Source organism: Hypomesus transpacificus, chromosome 23, assembly GCF_021917145.1.
Source record: "Hypomesus transpacificus isolate Combined female chromosome 23, fHypTra1, whole genome shotgun sequence".
Lineage (NCBI taxonomy): Eukaryota > Metazoa > Chordata > Actinopteri > Osmeriformes > Osmeridae > Hypomesus > Hypomesus transpacificus.
Genome location: NC_061082.1, coordinates 4,801,156 through 4,815,031, shown reverse-complemented (window position 1 = coordinate 4,815,031; position 13,876 = coordinate 4,801,156). Strand labels below are relative to the sequence as shown.

At 46.7% G+C, this 13,876-nt stretch overlaps 2 protein-coding genes across 4 annotated transcripts in view; one reads left to right on the top strand and one right to left on the bottom strand.

Moving 5' to 3' along the window:
• The window catches only part of rab3gap1 (RAB3 GTPase activating protein subunit 1), a 28,577-nt gene extending 19,554 nt beyond the window's left edge, over positions 1 to 9,023 (bottom strand). For 2 of the 3 annotated variants that reach the window (XM_047046477.1, XM_047046478.1), the window contains exons 1-15: positions 8,923 to 9,023; positions 8,741 to 8,796; positions 8,060 to 8,135; positions 7,795 to 7,930; positions 6,654 to 6,732; positions 6,362 to 6,481; positions 4,185 to 4,350; positions 3,933 to 4,032; positions 3,238 to 3,319; positions 2,989 to 3,057; positions 1,624 to 1,697; positions 1,355 to 1,447; positions 814 to 983; positions 335 to 445; positions 1 to 69 (exon numbers count right to left, since the gene is read on the bottom strand). The exon at positions 1 to 69 is cut by the window's left edge and continues 104 nt beyond it. In XM_047046477.1, coding sequence (XP_046902433.1) covers positions 1 to 69; positions 335 to 445; positions 814 to 983; positions 1,355 to 1,447; positions 1,624 to 1,697; positions 2,989 to 3,057; positions 3,238 to 3,319; positions 3,933 to 4,032; positions 4,185 to 4,350; positions 6,362 to 6,481; positions 6,654 to 6,732; positions 7,795 to 7,930; positions 8,060 to 8,135; positions 8,741 to 8,796; positions 8,923 to 8,979 — 1,458 coding nt within the window. In that variant the 5' untranslated portion in view covers positions 8,980 to 9,023. The remainder of the gene's footprint in view (positions 70 to 334; positions 446 to 813; positions 984 to 1,354; positions 1,448 to 1,623; positions 1,698 to 2,988; positions 3,058 to 3,237; positions 3,320 to 3,932; positions 4,033 to 4,184; positions 4,351 to 6,361; positions 6,482 to 6,653; positions 6,733 to 7,794; positions 7,931 to 8,059; positions 8,136 to 8,740; positions 8,797 to 8,922) is intronic. The other variant, XM_047046476.1, reaches the window with a different exon arrangement.
• A 698-nt stretch (positions 9,024 to 9,721) lies between these two features.
• On the top strand, positions 9,722 to 13,120 carry LOC124485144 (butyrophilin subfamily 3 member A1-like). The gene is made up of 11 exons (XM_047046515.1): positions 9,722 to 10,119; positions 10,277 to 10,374; positions 10,822 to 10,860; positions 10,958 to 11,044; positions 11,151 to 11,267; positions 11,454 to 11,570; positions 11,666 to 11,803; positions 11,915 to 11,966; positions 12,055 to 12,081; positions 12,171 to 12,197; positions 12,383 to 13,120. Exons 1-11 carry the CDS (start codon positions 10,101 to 10,103, stop codon positions 12,913 to 12,915), a joined length of 1,254 nt encoding a protein of 417 aa, XP_046902471.1. The 5' UTR covers positions 9,722 to 10,100; the 3' UTR covers positions 12,916 to 13,120.
• The last annotated feature ends 756 nt before the right edge of the window (positions 13,121 to 13,876 follow it).

Here is a 13,876-nt window from a genome sequence, read left to right as displayed (position 1 = left end):
GCACACGCACAGAGCCAGCCGGTACGTCAGGCTGTCGCTGGGCGCTGACTTCAGCTGGTTAAACAGGTTCTGGAGGAGAGGGAGAGAGAAAGAGAGAGAGAAAGAGAGAGAGAAAGAGAGAAAGAGAGAGACAGACAGGAAGAGAGACAGAGACAGACAGAGAGAGATGGACAGACAACAGAGTAAGTAGCTAACACCACAACTGCAACGCTACTCAAATAACCCACCCATCATTGCATCCATCTAACATCTTAACCACAACAGAGCAGCTATGACGTGAAGCCATGGACAGCCTGTGAGTCAGCCCAGAGACAGCAGGCCAGACATAACCTACGTAGTCAGAGTCTTTCTCCTGCTCCCCTTTTCCATCTGTGCTCGACTGCGTGGCCTTGCTCTCGCTCGCCTCGGAGGACGCCTTCTCCACCGCCGCATCGGGAAACAGATACTGAAACACCACAAAACACCCCTGTGTGAGTCACTGAAACACCACAAAACACGCCTGTGTGAGTCACTGAAACACCACAAAACACGCCTGTGTGAGTCCGCTTGTGAGTGCAGCAAGCAGTCAGCCCTCACCTGCCTTCTGGTTACACACACACACACGAACGTGCCTACACCTGGCCACAAAGGTAAAGACACTTCTGGATGTCTGAGGAGCCAAATCCTCTTTAAGCCTTCAGAGGGTTTCAGCACACATCACATTTTAAACACATGACCTAGTGGTCACAGCTGACACTCCGGTCTGGTGTGTGTGTCTGTGTCTGTGTCTGTGTGTGTGTGTGTGTGTGTGTGTGTGTGTGTGCGCCCCCTCACCAGCAGTATGGAGTTGAGGACGTCGTTGCTGAGCGGAGACTCGTCTATGCGGCGGTGTCGGCGGATGCGTCTGCGGGCGCTGTGCACCATGTTGGACACGGACAGCTTGGGGATGGGCACCGCCGCAGGCTCCGTGAGCTTCGACAGGGCGGCCGTGATGTCACTGTTGTCTGGGGGGGGGGGGGGGGGGGGGGGGGGGGGAGAAGTGTATCACAACAGGAAGTGGAGAGGTGGAAGCTGGTAGAGCATATGCTATCTCGACACGCATCGGTAAACAAACAAGCGTCTGGTGAAACAAACGCTCCGTGTGAAAATCAGAGAATCTCCGCTTTCTGTCTTTCCTTCCATCTGCAAGCTTCGATTCTCAGTGTGTTTAAAAACCTAAACAAACCCAGGATTAAGACACCCCCCATGTTGGTTTCACAAGCCTGGAATTGTCCAATCAGAACAGGGGGAGGGACACCAGGGAGGGACTGCTTGGACAGTTTCAACATGGAGCCGTGGTGAACTTCATGCTCATTGGACAGGTGATGCGACTGACCTTTGCCCTCGTCCTCGGCCGCCCCTCGGCCCAGCACGTCCTCGGTGGTCTCCTTCCTGCAGCACAGCTTGAAGAACTCCGTCAGGAAGTCTCCTGGATGCGGAAGAGAAATGTTTAAATCCCCCTCAGCCTCATTACACACACCTCGCCTTCCAGGGGGTGAATAAAGGGACTGAACCCCTCAATAAACAGTATTTCAGGGACATCAGATGTGGGATTGCGACTTTTCTGTCGTATCACTAGTTCTGGCAGTGGATGTAAGATCTTACCCAGCAGGCATTGGGGGTTGTCAGCCTTGCGGACTCGCACGGACCAATGAGGGGCCTGGAGAGGGTCCAGGTCACTGTGGGGTCACACGTGGAGAGGACATATGGTCAGATCACATGGGGGAAGGTCGCTGGGTCCAAACTCGGCAGACCACCATTGTCGGTCAAGGTTAGGACACACAACACCCATTTATTTGCTCTCTGCCTCGATAGTCGTGGCAACATTCTAATGTTTGGATGTGTTCTTGAAATTCATCCTATCGAATGCGAGAAGAATGAAAAAAATCACATATTCACATTTTTAATCCACAGCATTGCAACTGCATTGTGTTTACTTGAAGCTTAGTTTTTATGTAAATAGCCTTAAGCTAATTAAAATAAACCTTTCCCCGCCAAAATTGCTTCACTTTTTTTCTCCCTCTTTCCTTTTCTGGAAGTCATGAAAATAACTCCTCAGATCTCCTGGAGGTGGACCTGCTTGTCTCTGGCTGGGTAATCACCATCATCACCAGTCCATCCTCCTCTGCTTCAGGTGCACAGATTTTCTGAGATGCTTCAAAAAAAGAATCTTCTGCGTAATTACAGAGAAGAGGATGGAACCGTGAGTGGAGCTGGGAGGGGGGTTCAGGGACGTCGAGGAAACACAAACAGCGTTAATATGATACGACGGCTCGCTGAGCACCATTTTCAGAGCCTAGACCAGGAAAACTGAAAATTTGCCGTCCGTGAATCAATTTGGCCTTTAATGCAGTCCGACACCACTACAGAGGTACTTGTTAAAACCACCCCTACTTCCACACTCGTTCACTTCCTCTCTCTCTCCTTTCTCCCTGACCTCTCTCTCTCTAATTCACCTCCTCCACATCCGCCCCCTCACACACCTACACTGTCTGACGCCCTGGAAATTCAAATGGGCGACAGAACCTGTTCACAGTGTCGCGAAGGTTCTAGAACTTGTTCCGAGCGTCGGCATCACCTCGGCGTGTGCGTGAGCTCTTTGCGGCTCGTCTGCCTCAGAAGAGACGTTTCAAAACGTTGACCCCCGCCTCCCACCTCGTCTTTCACTGCTGCTGCTGTCACTCAGGAAGGTGAAAAGCTTTTAATAAAACATTCTGGCTCCTGCAGGCGTTTTGTCAAGGAGGGAAGAGACGAGAGGAGAAGAGAGAGACAAGAGGAGAGGAGAGAGACAAGAGGAGATGAGAGAGGCGAGAGGAGAGAGGCGAGAGGAGAAAGGAGAGAGCAGAGGAGAGACCAGAGGAGATAAGAGGAGAGGCGAGAGGAGATTAGAGAGGAGAGACCATAGGAGATAGGAGAGAGGAAAAAGGAGAGAGCAGAGGAGAGACCAGAGGATGGGTGGTTCACACTTACGAGTAGACGTCGTTGTCCACGACAATGCCCTCGGTGAGGTGAGGCCACGTGGTTGCCAGGTGAAGCTCACTAGAACACGAGAATAAAATATATATTTATTTAAAAAAGGTTAATTTCACATATATCTCCTATTGTTAACAAACAGATATTGCAGTTCTCAAGTCCGAAAACTAAATCATGAGGGGGGGAAAACCACCCAAGAGATCCCTAACGAGCGTGCCTTGTCGTCATGGCTGCAATAGGCCTCACCTGATTGGATCCTCGCAGGCGCCGAAAGGAAGCTTCCCGAACTCCACGCCTCCCACCTCGCCTCCGAGGAGAGCGTCGAAGTCTGCGGGCGGGAACACGACACGCTTAGCTCAGACCCTCTTTATTCACAAAGAACCAACAAAACCAAACACACACAAAAAGTTGCTTTCTTAAACATGTTATATATACCCTTCGAGGCAAATGGCTGCTGCATTGTACATACTGAAAAAGGGTTCACACCAACACACATACACTCAGTTCCCTGGCAGAGTTACAAGAACATCTAGTTGACCTCTGCCCGCCTACTCCCTTCCCTCTCGTACCGTTGGAGAGGAGCAGAAAATGGCGTCCGTTTGTAAGCCGGTTAAACAGCTCTTCGACCTCCTACTGGTTTCCGCCCGCCCCAACCACTCAAAACGCTCGTCTCATGCTAAACACCAGCCCGGAGAGAGCTACTTAACTCTGGGAAGAAGCCACTACAGAATCTGGAGTAAAGATGGAAGTTGAGCAAGTACATTACATATCAATATCCCAAAAAAGTAAGCTGGTGCGTGGGGAAGCGTTGACGAACAGCTGTGGACTTTGATCTCACTCCGAGGGCGAGGACTGTTTATGTTACTCACTTGAACTACAACATCTAGTTGCCCACGTATCTACTTCCTGCTTTTTAGAGTTGCGGCCTATGGGACACTCACCAGGGGGCTGCTGGGGCCATGAGTACTGCTGCCAGTCCTGCAGGACGTAGGTGAAGCGGATGGAGATGTTGATGGGGGGTAGGGGGGTCAGAGGGCAGCCCTGGTGGAGGAGGAAGGAGAGGAGAGGGAGACAGTCAGGAAGGGAGATGAGAGGAACACCTGTTTTCTGGGTTTTTCCCTACGAAGATGTATTAATACAGGGTGGATCAAGCCCTCAGAATGGCCAGTCTCCAGCCGGCGCTCCGTACTCACTATCTTGGACTTGAAGATGTCCAGCAGGCCGGCGAGGTGGTTGTACTGGTTGGGGACCTTGCGCAGGTGCACCATCTCAAAGTCGGTCCTCACCCCCGGGCCCTGACACTCCCCGGCGTACATCCTGCGCCACTTCTGCTGAATCTGGACGAACACGGGCACCTGGCTGCTCCCGCGGGGACACAGAGGAGAGGGAACATGGGCTTAATGCAGGTGTGCTGGGGGACAGGATGGAGACAGGCTTAATGCAAGTGTGCTGGGGGACAGGATGGAGACAGGCTTAATGCAGGTGTGCTGGGGGACAGAGACAGGATGGAGACAGGCTTAATGCAGGTGTGCTGGAGGACAGAGACAGGATGGAGACAGGCTTAATGCAGGTGTGCTGGGGGACAGGATGGAGACAGCCTTAATGCAGGTGTGCTGGGGGACAGGATGGAGACAGGCTTAATGCAGGTGTGCTGGAGGACAGGATGGAGACAGGCTTAATGCAGGTGTGCTGGAGGACAGAGACAGGATGGAGACAGGCTTAATCCAGGTGTGCTGGGGACAGGATGGAGACAGGCTTAATGCAGGTGTGCTGGAGGACAGAGACAGGATGGAGACAGGCTTAATGCAGGTGTGCTGGATGGAGCTGCATGGCAGACCTCCTCGTCTGTTATTTTATCACGGCTGCAGAGCAGCACCTGGTGGACGGATGAGGAATTGCAGGTTGGGTGTGAGGTCATGTTCAGCCTCCCAGTGGATGATCGGAGTGTAATGATCCTTTGGTAAGTGAAAGGAGAGGCTGTGAATTGACTGTATGCGACATTATCAGCGTTCTGCCACTGATTCTGCACGCCCACCGCGTTGTTTGATGACACTTCAAAAACCAACAAGGTGCGTTCTGCAGCGTTGAGTTCGTACTCCTCAACAATCATCTCTGCACTAAACAGTATTTAACGCTAACAAACAAACCAATTCAGCCCTCTGCCCTTCAACGGTCTCCGCCCAGGCCGGGGTGGTGGGTCGTACCAGAGCACGGGCTTAACTCCATCTCCCATCATCCCAAGCGGGAGGGCAGGTGACCTTGCCGGCAGCCCTTCCCGCCAAACATCGTCATCCGCAGTTGCCATGGCTACGCAGTGACCCCCGCTGCAACGCGATGCCACGGGTAAAGAGCTTGTGCCGCCCACACCACGATTCTATTTTTACACAGCGGCTCTACAGAGACGCTCTACAGAGACGCTCTACAGAGACGCTCTACAGAGACGCTCTACAGAGGGGCTCTACAGAGGGGCTCTACAGAGAGGGGCTCTACAGAGACGCTCTACAGGGGGGCTCTACAGGGGGGCTCTACAGAGACGCTCTACAGAGACGCTCTACAGGGGGGCTCTACAGGGGGGCTCTACAGAGGGGCTCTACAGAGAGAAGCTCTACAGAGGGGCTCTACAGAGAGCTCTACAGAGGGACTCTACAGAGACGCTCTACAGAGGGACTCTACAGAGACGCTCTACAGAGACGCTCTGCAGAGACGCTCTACAGAGACGCTCTACAGAGAGAGGCTCTACAGAGGGGCTCTACAGAGGGGCTATACAGAGACGCTCTACAGAGAGGCTCTACAGAGGGGCTCTACAGAGAGGCTCCACAGAGGGGCTCTACAGAGGGGCTCTACAGAAGGGCTATACAGAGGGGCTCTACAGAGGGGCTCTACAGAGTGCTCTACAGAGGGGCTCTACAGAGGGGCTCTACAGAGGGGCTCTACAGAGGGGCTCTAGAGCGTCTCTACAGAGAGAGGCTCTACAGAGGGGCTCTACAGAGGGGCTATACAGAGGGGCTCTACAGAGAGGCTCTACAGAGGGGCTCTACAGATTGGCTCTACAGGGGCAGCGCCGTCAGCTGCTGTGTGGAGAAGCTCACGCTGCCTCATCTGTTCATCCGCACCGTGGTTTTAACTAACCCTCAAACGGCCAGTTTGTCCACAAGAAATGTGTTTTCAGCACAACTGTAATTAGGGCATCTTTTTTTTATCGTCACACTTTTCTTTATCGCTCTTTGGTTACCATAGGGACAGCAAACGGTTTGTTGCCGTGGGCTGTGGGGATGATGGTGACTAACCAGGCAGGAAGCAAGCCTATGAACCTGCGCTAGGGGTTACGGTTCCTTTGCGGTGTGAGTTGCCCTGGGTGACGGGTCCTTACCAGCCAGTGTTGGCCAGGGAGATGGAGATGGAGCTGAAGAGAAGGTTGCACTTGGACTCACTGATGATGGCCTCGCAGTTTGCTCCTGGGGATATGACCACAAACTCTCTCATGCCGTACCTGCCCGCACACACACAGACACAGAGTGGACTGTTACAGACAGCATGCATCAGTACAGTCCAGCTTCAACAGAAATCCCTCACTCCCCAAGTCACAAGGTAAACATTCAGGGACATTTCAGAGGCCGAGGTGTTCAGCTAAGGTCAGACTCAGACTCAGCTGGCCCCCTCACCATCTGACCAGGCAGTGGGCCCTGGGAGGGAAGTCGTTGTTCATACAGATGAGGTCTTGCATGGCCATGGGGAAGGCATCTAGAGAGAGAGAGAGAGAGAGAGAGAGAGAGAGAGAGAGAGAGAGAGAGAGAGACAGAGAGAGATAGAGGGAGAGATATTGTAAAAGCTCTGGACAGTTTGATGTCCATATCTAATTAACATTAGGTCACCAGAAACATGATCAATCATTTTCGATTCCTGACCACTCTTAGCTGGATATTGATTAGAAGTGAATGTGTGTTTCCATGGACATTTAGTCCTCGGGATCTCAATAGATCTATTCTCATCTCGACATATCTCTGACTAAATGAAGTGTTGTTTGAAAGTATTCAGTCACCACTAATGGCATTTGTTTGCAGTTATAAAGTAGCCACCTGTTACCATATTAAAGAATCTTCAAAAATCTTGCTAATGCTAATTCAGTAGCTAGCAGGCTAAAAACCATTATTCATGCTGGGACGGACTGATGCTAGTTCAGTAGCTAGCTAGGAAACATGATTCATGCTGGAAGGGACTGATGCTAGTCCAGTAGCTAGCTAGGAAACATGATTCATGCTGGAAGGGACTGATGCTAGTCCAGTAGCTAGCTAGGAAACATGATTCATGCTGGAAGGGACTGATGCTAGTCCAGTAGCTAGCTATGAAACATGATTCATGCTGGAAGGGACTGATGCTAGTCCAGTAGCTAGCTAGGAAACATGATTCATGCTGGAAGGGACTGATGCTAGTCTAGTAGCTAGCTAGGAAACATGATTCATGCTGGAAGGGACTGATGCTAGTCCAGTAGCTAGCTAGGAAACATGATTCATGCTGGAAGGGACTGATGCTAGTCCAGTAGCTAGCTAGGAAACATGATTCATGCTGGAAGGGACTGATGCTAGTTCAGTAGCTAACTAGGAAACATGATTCATGCTGGAAGGGACTGATGCTAGTTTAGTAGCTAGCTAGGAAACATGATTCATGCTGGAAGGGACTGATGCTAGTCCAGTAGCTAGCTAGGAAACATGATTCATACTGGAAGGGACTGATGCTAGTCCAGTAGCTAGCTAGGAAACATGATTCATGCTGGAAGGGACTGTGGTTAAAAGGATCCAAACGTACCCTCCTCAGCGGCCTCCTTCCCCTCCGCCAAGTCGTCAGACTCCTGCTTCAGGAAGTGATGCGTTATGGAGAACTTGAAATCTGCAAAGTTGATATCCAGAGTCTTCTCCTCCCAGATGCCGCTGGTGTATTCACCCTGGATGAAACAGGACATATCAGCATCCATGAATGTGTGAAGCTGTTACAGAAGACACTGACTGATGGGTGTTTGTATGGTTCTTCATTGGTAAGAACGTGCACGACTATGTGACAGTTGATTGGTTACCTTCTCTGGGGACTTGGCTGTAGAGTTGCCAATCAGTTTCCAGTCATTTAAAACCTCCTCAACTCTGGACACGAACCTGAGAGACCAGGATCAGGGAGTTAGGCGCACTGAATACACAAGAGTCTCATGTCACATACATACATCTTTTTTGAAGTCCAGACCTGCACTTTTACATGTTGTAAACAAAGAGCTGAGTTTCAGTGATACATGTTTTGTAAAAAGCTAGATAAAATAACCGTTTCGTACAGTAATCGGTTGTTTTCGCCGTGAGATGCAGCAAAACACTTAGTCTCCATAAAACCATAAAAATTTGCCAACTGGCGTTATTTGGCGAATTATCATCCAATGTAAAATGCATGTGACAAACTTGATACATTTGCATATTCCATAAACTTGAAAAGAATAGATAAAGGACGGATATCAAAAAAAAAAATGACAGATACTGTCCTGCTAGCTAGCTTGCAATAACAAGTTGTAGGTTAGCAAACATTATCAGTTAGCCAACTGGCTAGGTAGTTTGTGCTGGCTAGCGGGTTTCGAACAAAAAAATCTCTTAGTCACATACTTCTCGGACACTTAACAGATAACAACGGCCACGTTCATTATGTTCAGACGATGAACATGAGATCACTTTCAAGGCAGATGGTCTAGCTACATTTCTTAGCGTTTGCTATCTCTAACCTTTCCCACTCCGACGCGGTGGTGAAATCCGTGATCTCAAACACCTCCGACTCGGGCTGCAATATAAATGAATGATTGAAATTAATATAATAAAGGCCCACTGTTATTAGTGCTGTTATTGTGCGAACTTTAATTTAATAGTTGTTCAGAGGTTAGTTGGTTATTTGAGCTAAAGTACTCACATCACTGTCAGCCGCCATGATGGATTTTCTGTTTATTATTTTTTTTCCACGTTGCATTACGTGCAATGACGTTAAACCAACGTACAGCGCGCTGTCAAAAAAAAGTATCTAGTAAGAGAATAAACTTATGGACCCAAGGGAAAGCAAGCTATCTAGCATTCGTCACAACTTTGTCTGTTTGTGTATTTTTAACATTATTTTTTACGGGCATGTGAAAGGCATTTTTTTTGTTTGCTTCCTAAATATTTTGAATTCGATGCTCGAGACAGAAGGGGGGGGGGGGGGGGTAACCCATGATATTTGTTTGAGTAAATAAGGAAAGTCCCAACACTTCATTTAAGCAGCCACAGAATTTTGCTCATGAATTATGGAACACCCCAGTTTCGGTTTTTCTATTTGCCGTTTGTCATGAACGCAGACTATATATGCTTTATATGCTTATATAGTTTTGTCTTATAGTCTTATATAGACTATATATGCTTAATATTCCTACAAGTTGTAAATTATATTACCCTGCTCTGTGGAAGTTTGATAACGACCATACATGTGAATCATGTGTGTTGGAGCAGGGAAACATCTAAAACATCCAGGACAGCGGACCCTGAGGACCAGGATTGAACACCCCTGGCCCTGCCTTAGGAGTTATCCATGTGAAGATGGGGGAATGCTAGTATGTGTCAGATACGCTCACAGTGAGGAGTTCTCACGCTCGATCTCAGTCCAGTCAGGGATAGCGTGTACTGTCTGACTGACGGGTCTACCTGCTCCCTTAGGATCCAGAAGGACAGCACCAGGCGCAGGAAGGCTCTATGGGGAGAAGGAAGCAGAAGGGGATAGCTTTCTCAGGGCTTTTATCCTCTCTGCAGCCACATCAAGTGAACCTACGTAATAAAACGGAGACATAATGCTTTCAGTTGTCATATTTAGACATTGCTATTATTGCAGATAAGAGTTATGCACTTAGACTAGCAAGAGCAGCAGCTAATCAGCAACTTCAAATTTGAACAGTGGGCGGGGACTGTGTGGCTTCTAGGCTGTTACTAGAACAACAAGTTTGTACTGTTCTATTTGAAGAGAACTGCAACTAACCAACTGTCAGTACAGACCGAAACAAGAACCAAGCTCTGCTGAAACATGAAACTTTTTTTCTGTTTTTTTGTAACATATTCAGGCTGAGGATGGCTCCTCAAACAGCTGGTAAGATTGCATTTGACAAAATTCACATTTGTGCTTTATGGCAAGTAAGATACCACAACCTTTTAAATGTGGGGATCTTGTTTTGATGTAGCTTAGAGTTTTCTCTACGCTATTACATTTACTTCCTCTCACCACTCTATGCTTGTGTTTGTTTCAGAGAGGGTTTGTGGTAGTTATGGCAGCTTTGGAAGTCCCTTCAAAAAGTCCAAGGAAAGAACCAGTTGTTCACAACCCTTTACTAAACCAAACATGAAGGTAATATGTTGGAAGAAAGAATACTTATGAAAGACCAGTTTGAACAGATTAATTACTTAATTAGTCCAAATGTAAATATTTTGTCATCAAGTAATAAAAAAAAGGCGGGTATTATAATAATTGGTCTACATTCTATCTCATAACATTGTCATCTTTGCAATCTTGGGCAATTATGGTATCTGTTTTTGTCTCCTGGAACCAACCGTGCAACATATTTCTGTGGCAACTGGATAGTTTAACTTTCAGGTGTGGTTACTAAGCTAACTCAGGCAAATCAAGTAGTTCACTTTATCATCAACTACAGTATCTCACTGCTGAGCAAACAGTCCGAAGTGTTATCAACATGTACTGGAATGAGCAGTAGAATGTTCTTCTGTGTATAACATTTCTCTGTGTATAACATGTCTTCTGTCTATAACATGTCTCACTGTATTTTCAATATAACAGTTGACGGAACGTCTCAAGAGAAAAGTCCTCATGATTTTGGTGAGGACAAAAATAAAATGTATTTCCCTTGAATATCATAATAAATATCCTTACATAAATCAGCAGACACTGTTAAGCCCTGACTATTTACCCCCAGGGATACCAGGAGAAAGAAGATTTTACCTTTGATGAGTCTAAACTTATCATAAGAGGTTTATCAGATGAACTTAACAAGATTCTTCAGGTAGGTCAGTTCACAATGTTTTAAGACAGAGATTAGAGACAAGATCAGATCAACTGTCTTCCAAACCACGAGACAGTTCTTAATGGTCGTGTGTCATTCTACACAGATTAGAGACTCATCACTGCTGACCAGAGTCTGTGAAGATGGATCTAGTGTGGAGGAGAGACAATGCTGTATCCTGCACTGGGCTGATGAAGTAAAGCACTCACTGTCACCAGAACAGGTTAGACACTGGTGTTGTGCCAGCATCCTTACTGTAAACACACACCTTTAAGTTGATGTTGCTTGCTCAACATATCTCAAATTACATAGTACTGCTCGGACAATATTAATTCAACAACAAGACTATGTTGTAAGTTCCATTTCAGCTGCATAACTTGTGACCTGGATGAAACTTGTTTATTCCCAGATGAAGGAGGAACATAATCAGACCACATCTGATCACATGCCAGATGAGGAACTCAGACTTAAGGAAGCCAGGAAGGTGCTGTCTGACTGGGCCTGGAGCCTCAACACCAGGGAGAAGGTGAAATGAGCAGCACATACATGTTCATCATGTTGCATAGTAAACTGCAGTGTAGAGAATCTCCCTGGTCTCATCCCATGTTGGTGTCCCTGCAGGATAAGCTGTGTCTGGGGGATGATGTGTGTTCAGTGCTGCAGGACCTGGAGAGACAGTGGAAGAAAGGAAACCTTCCCAGCATGCTCCCTGTCATGGACTTCCTCATCTGGAGTTTGCTGCAGGAGCATACAAATGAGGTGAGTCCTTCATGCAAACTCTAAACTCCCCAACTGTGGCATTCAGGATGATTAAAGACATGTCATGGCATGAAACTGACATTCACATCGGTTTTGTTTTCATTTTTTCAGGGCTGCATTTCCAAGCAGTGGCTCACAACCAAGCAGAGGTTTGGGAGCAGAGGTATGTCTCAGAGTGTGACACATCTAGAAAGAATTTGGTGTTATCTAAAGTGTAAACAAATAACAATTGTTGTTTTTATTCACTTTAGTGGCTCTGAATCACATTCCTGACTCTGGTGTGTACTCTTTTCTTGTCTAAAAAAACATTGTCTGCCTTTAAAAAAACACAACAAAAACATCTAAATGTAATTTTTGTCTTTTACAGTTTGGGACTGGATTTCTAAAGCATCAGGTAAGAAAACAAGAATGAAGATACATACTTTAGATAGCTTTCACAAGATAACGCCAAATAGTTTCAGATAATAGTTTCTTTACCTACTCATTCGCCATCAACACATGCAAAGTAACTCTGTCAATGTATGCTGTGTATTAAAAATATGAAAAGACTGATGTTAACTTTATTTTATTGCATTGTAGATGACATCACACTCGATCCAGATACAGCAAATCCAAGCCTCAAAGTGTCCAGGGACAGGAAAAGGGTTAAGATGGACACCATCATAGAGAGTCAACACAACCCGTGGGATGGATACAGCAGGACTCTGAGTCAGTACGATGGGTGGTGGTGTGTTCAGGGAGCACAGGGCTTTACCTCAGGCAGACATTACTGGGAGGTGGAGGTCAGAGGGAAGAATGAGTGGAGGATAGGAGTGGTCAGAGAGTCTGCACCTCGACATGGGTTTGTTGACCTCAACACAACAGCTGGTTACTGGACCCTCCGCCTGCAGCTTGGTCAGCTGATGGCCATGACCTCACCGGTCACTAAGCTGGAGCGCTCTGCACCCTCCAGGTTAGGGGTGTTCCTGGATATGGAGGAAGGGCAGGTCTCCTTTTATGATGCTCAGCAGAAACGGCACATCTACACCTTTGATGCTGACTTTGGTGACGCAGGGAAGATTTACCCGGTGTTTGGTACCTTTGAGACAGACAGGGAGATAAAGATTCTGTAAAATTGTAATGATAAAAAAGATATATAAAAGAATATGGCCTTCAGGTAGTTGTGGTTAGATGTTGTAAATACTGTCCAATGTTTGTCACTGTCACAGCTCATATGAACTAGCATGTATGTATACACAGAATAATAACATTCTTACTTGCAAGAAGGCACTGAATGATATTAAGACAAATTCATAATAAACAACATGATTTACCGTACAAGTTGTAAAATATGCATCTTTTATGCATTATCAGCACTAGACATTTAGTTAAACAAAGATGTTTTAACAAGTTTCTGGTACAGACATAAATATAGAGATGTGTGGGCTACATTCAACATAAATACAGTAGTTGAAGTGTTCCCTTTTATGGCATCTGACAGGAAACCACATACACTTCCTCTTCTACTTCCTCAACATGAGTGGAAGAAGAACTATCAAAAGTAAACAAACTCATATTCTAGCCCCACTCCTGGTGAACAGAACACTTTGTACTGTAGTAAAAGGTCCTGTCATTATTCAAACATTAGCAGTAAATAGGCCTAATCTCTGTTCTGTTTATAGACTGAAACTTGCATGTAAGTTCTGGGAACCACTGAGGGCATCACCCTGATTGTTCATAAATGCAGTGAAGGATAATCACAAGGCAGATACTTATGATGACAGATAGTACCAGTCACTTGCCATGTTAACAATGCAGTGAAGGATAATCACAAGGCAGATACTTATGATGATAGATAGCACCAGTCACTTGCCATGTTAACAATGCAGACAAACCTGTCAGATGACGAGGCAGAAGGGGAAATGGAGAAGCTGCAAAACAACATGCACATCAAATATGTTCTCATGTAGACTAGAACATAGCAAAGTCAGAAGACCGTACTCCATATGGTTAATTAGGTCATTTATGTAAATAATTTGTTATTCTTACGTTTAACTTAAGCTAGGTCTGTGTTTGCATGTGCTGCTATTTTGG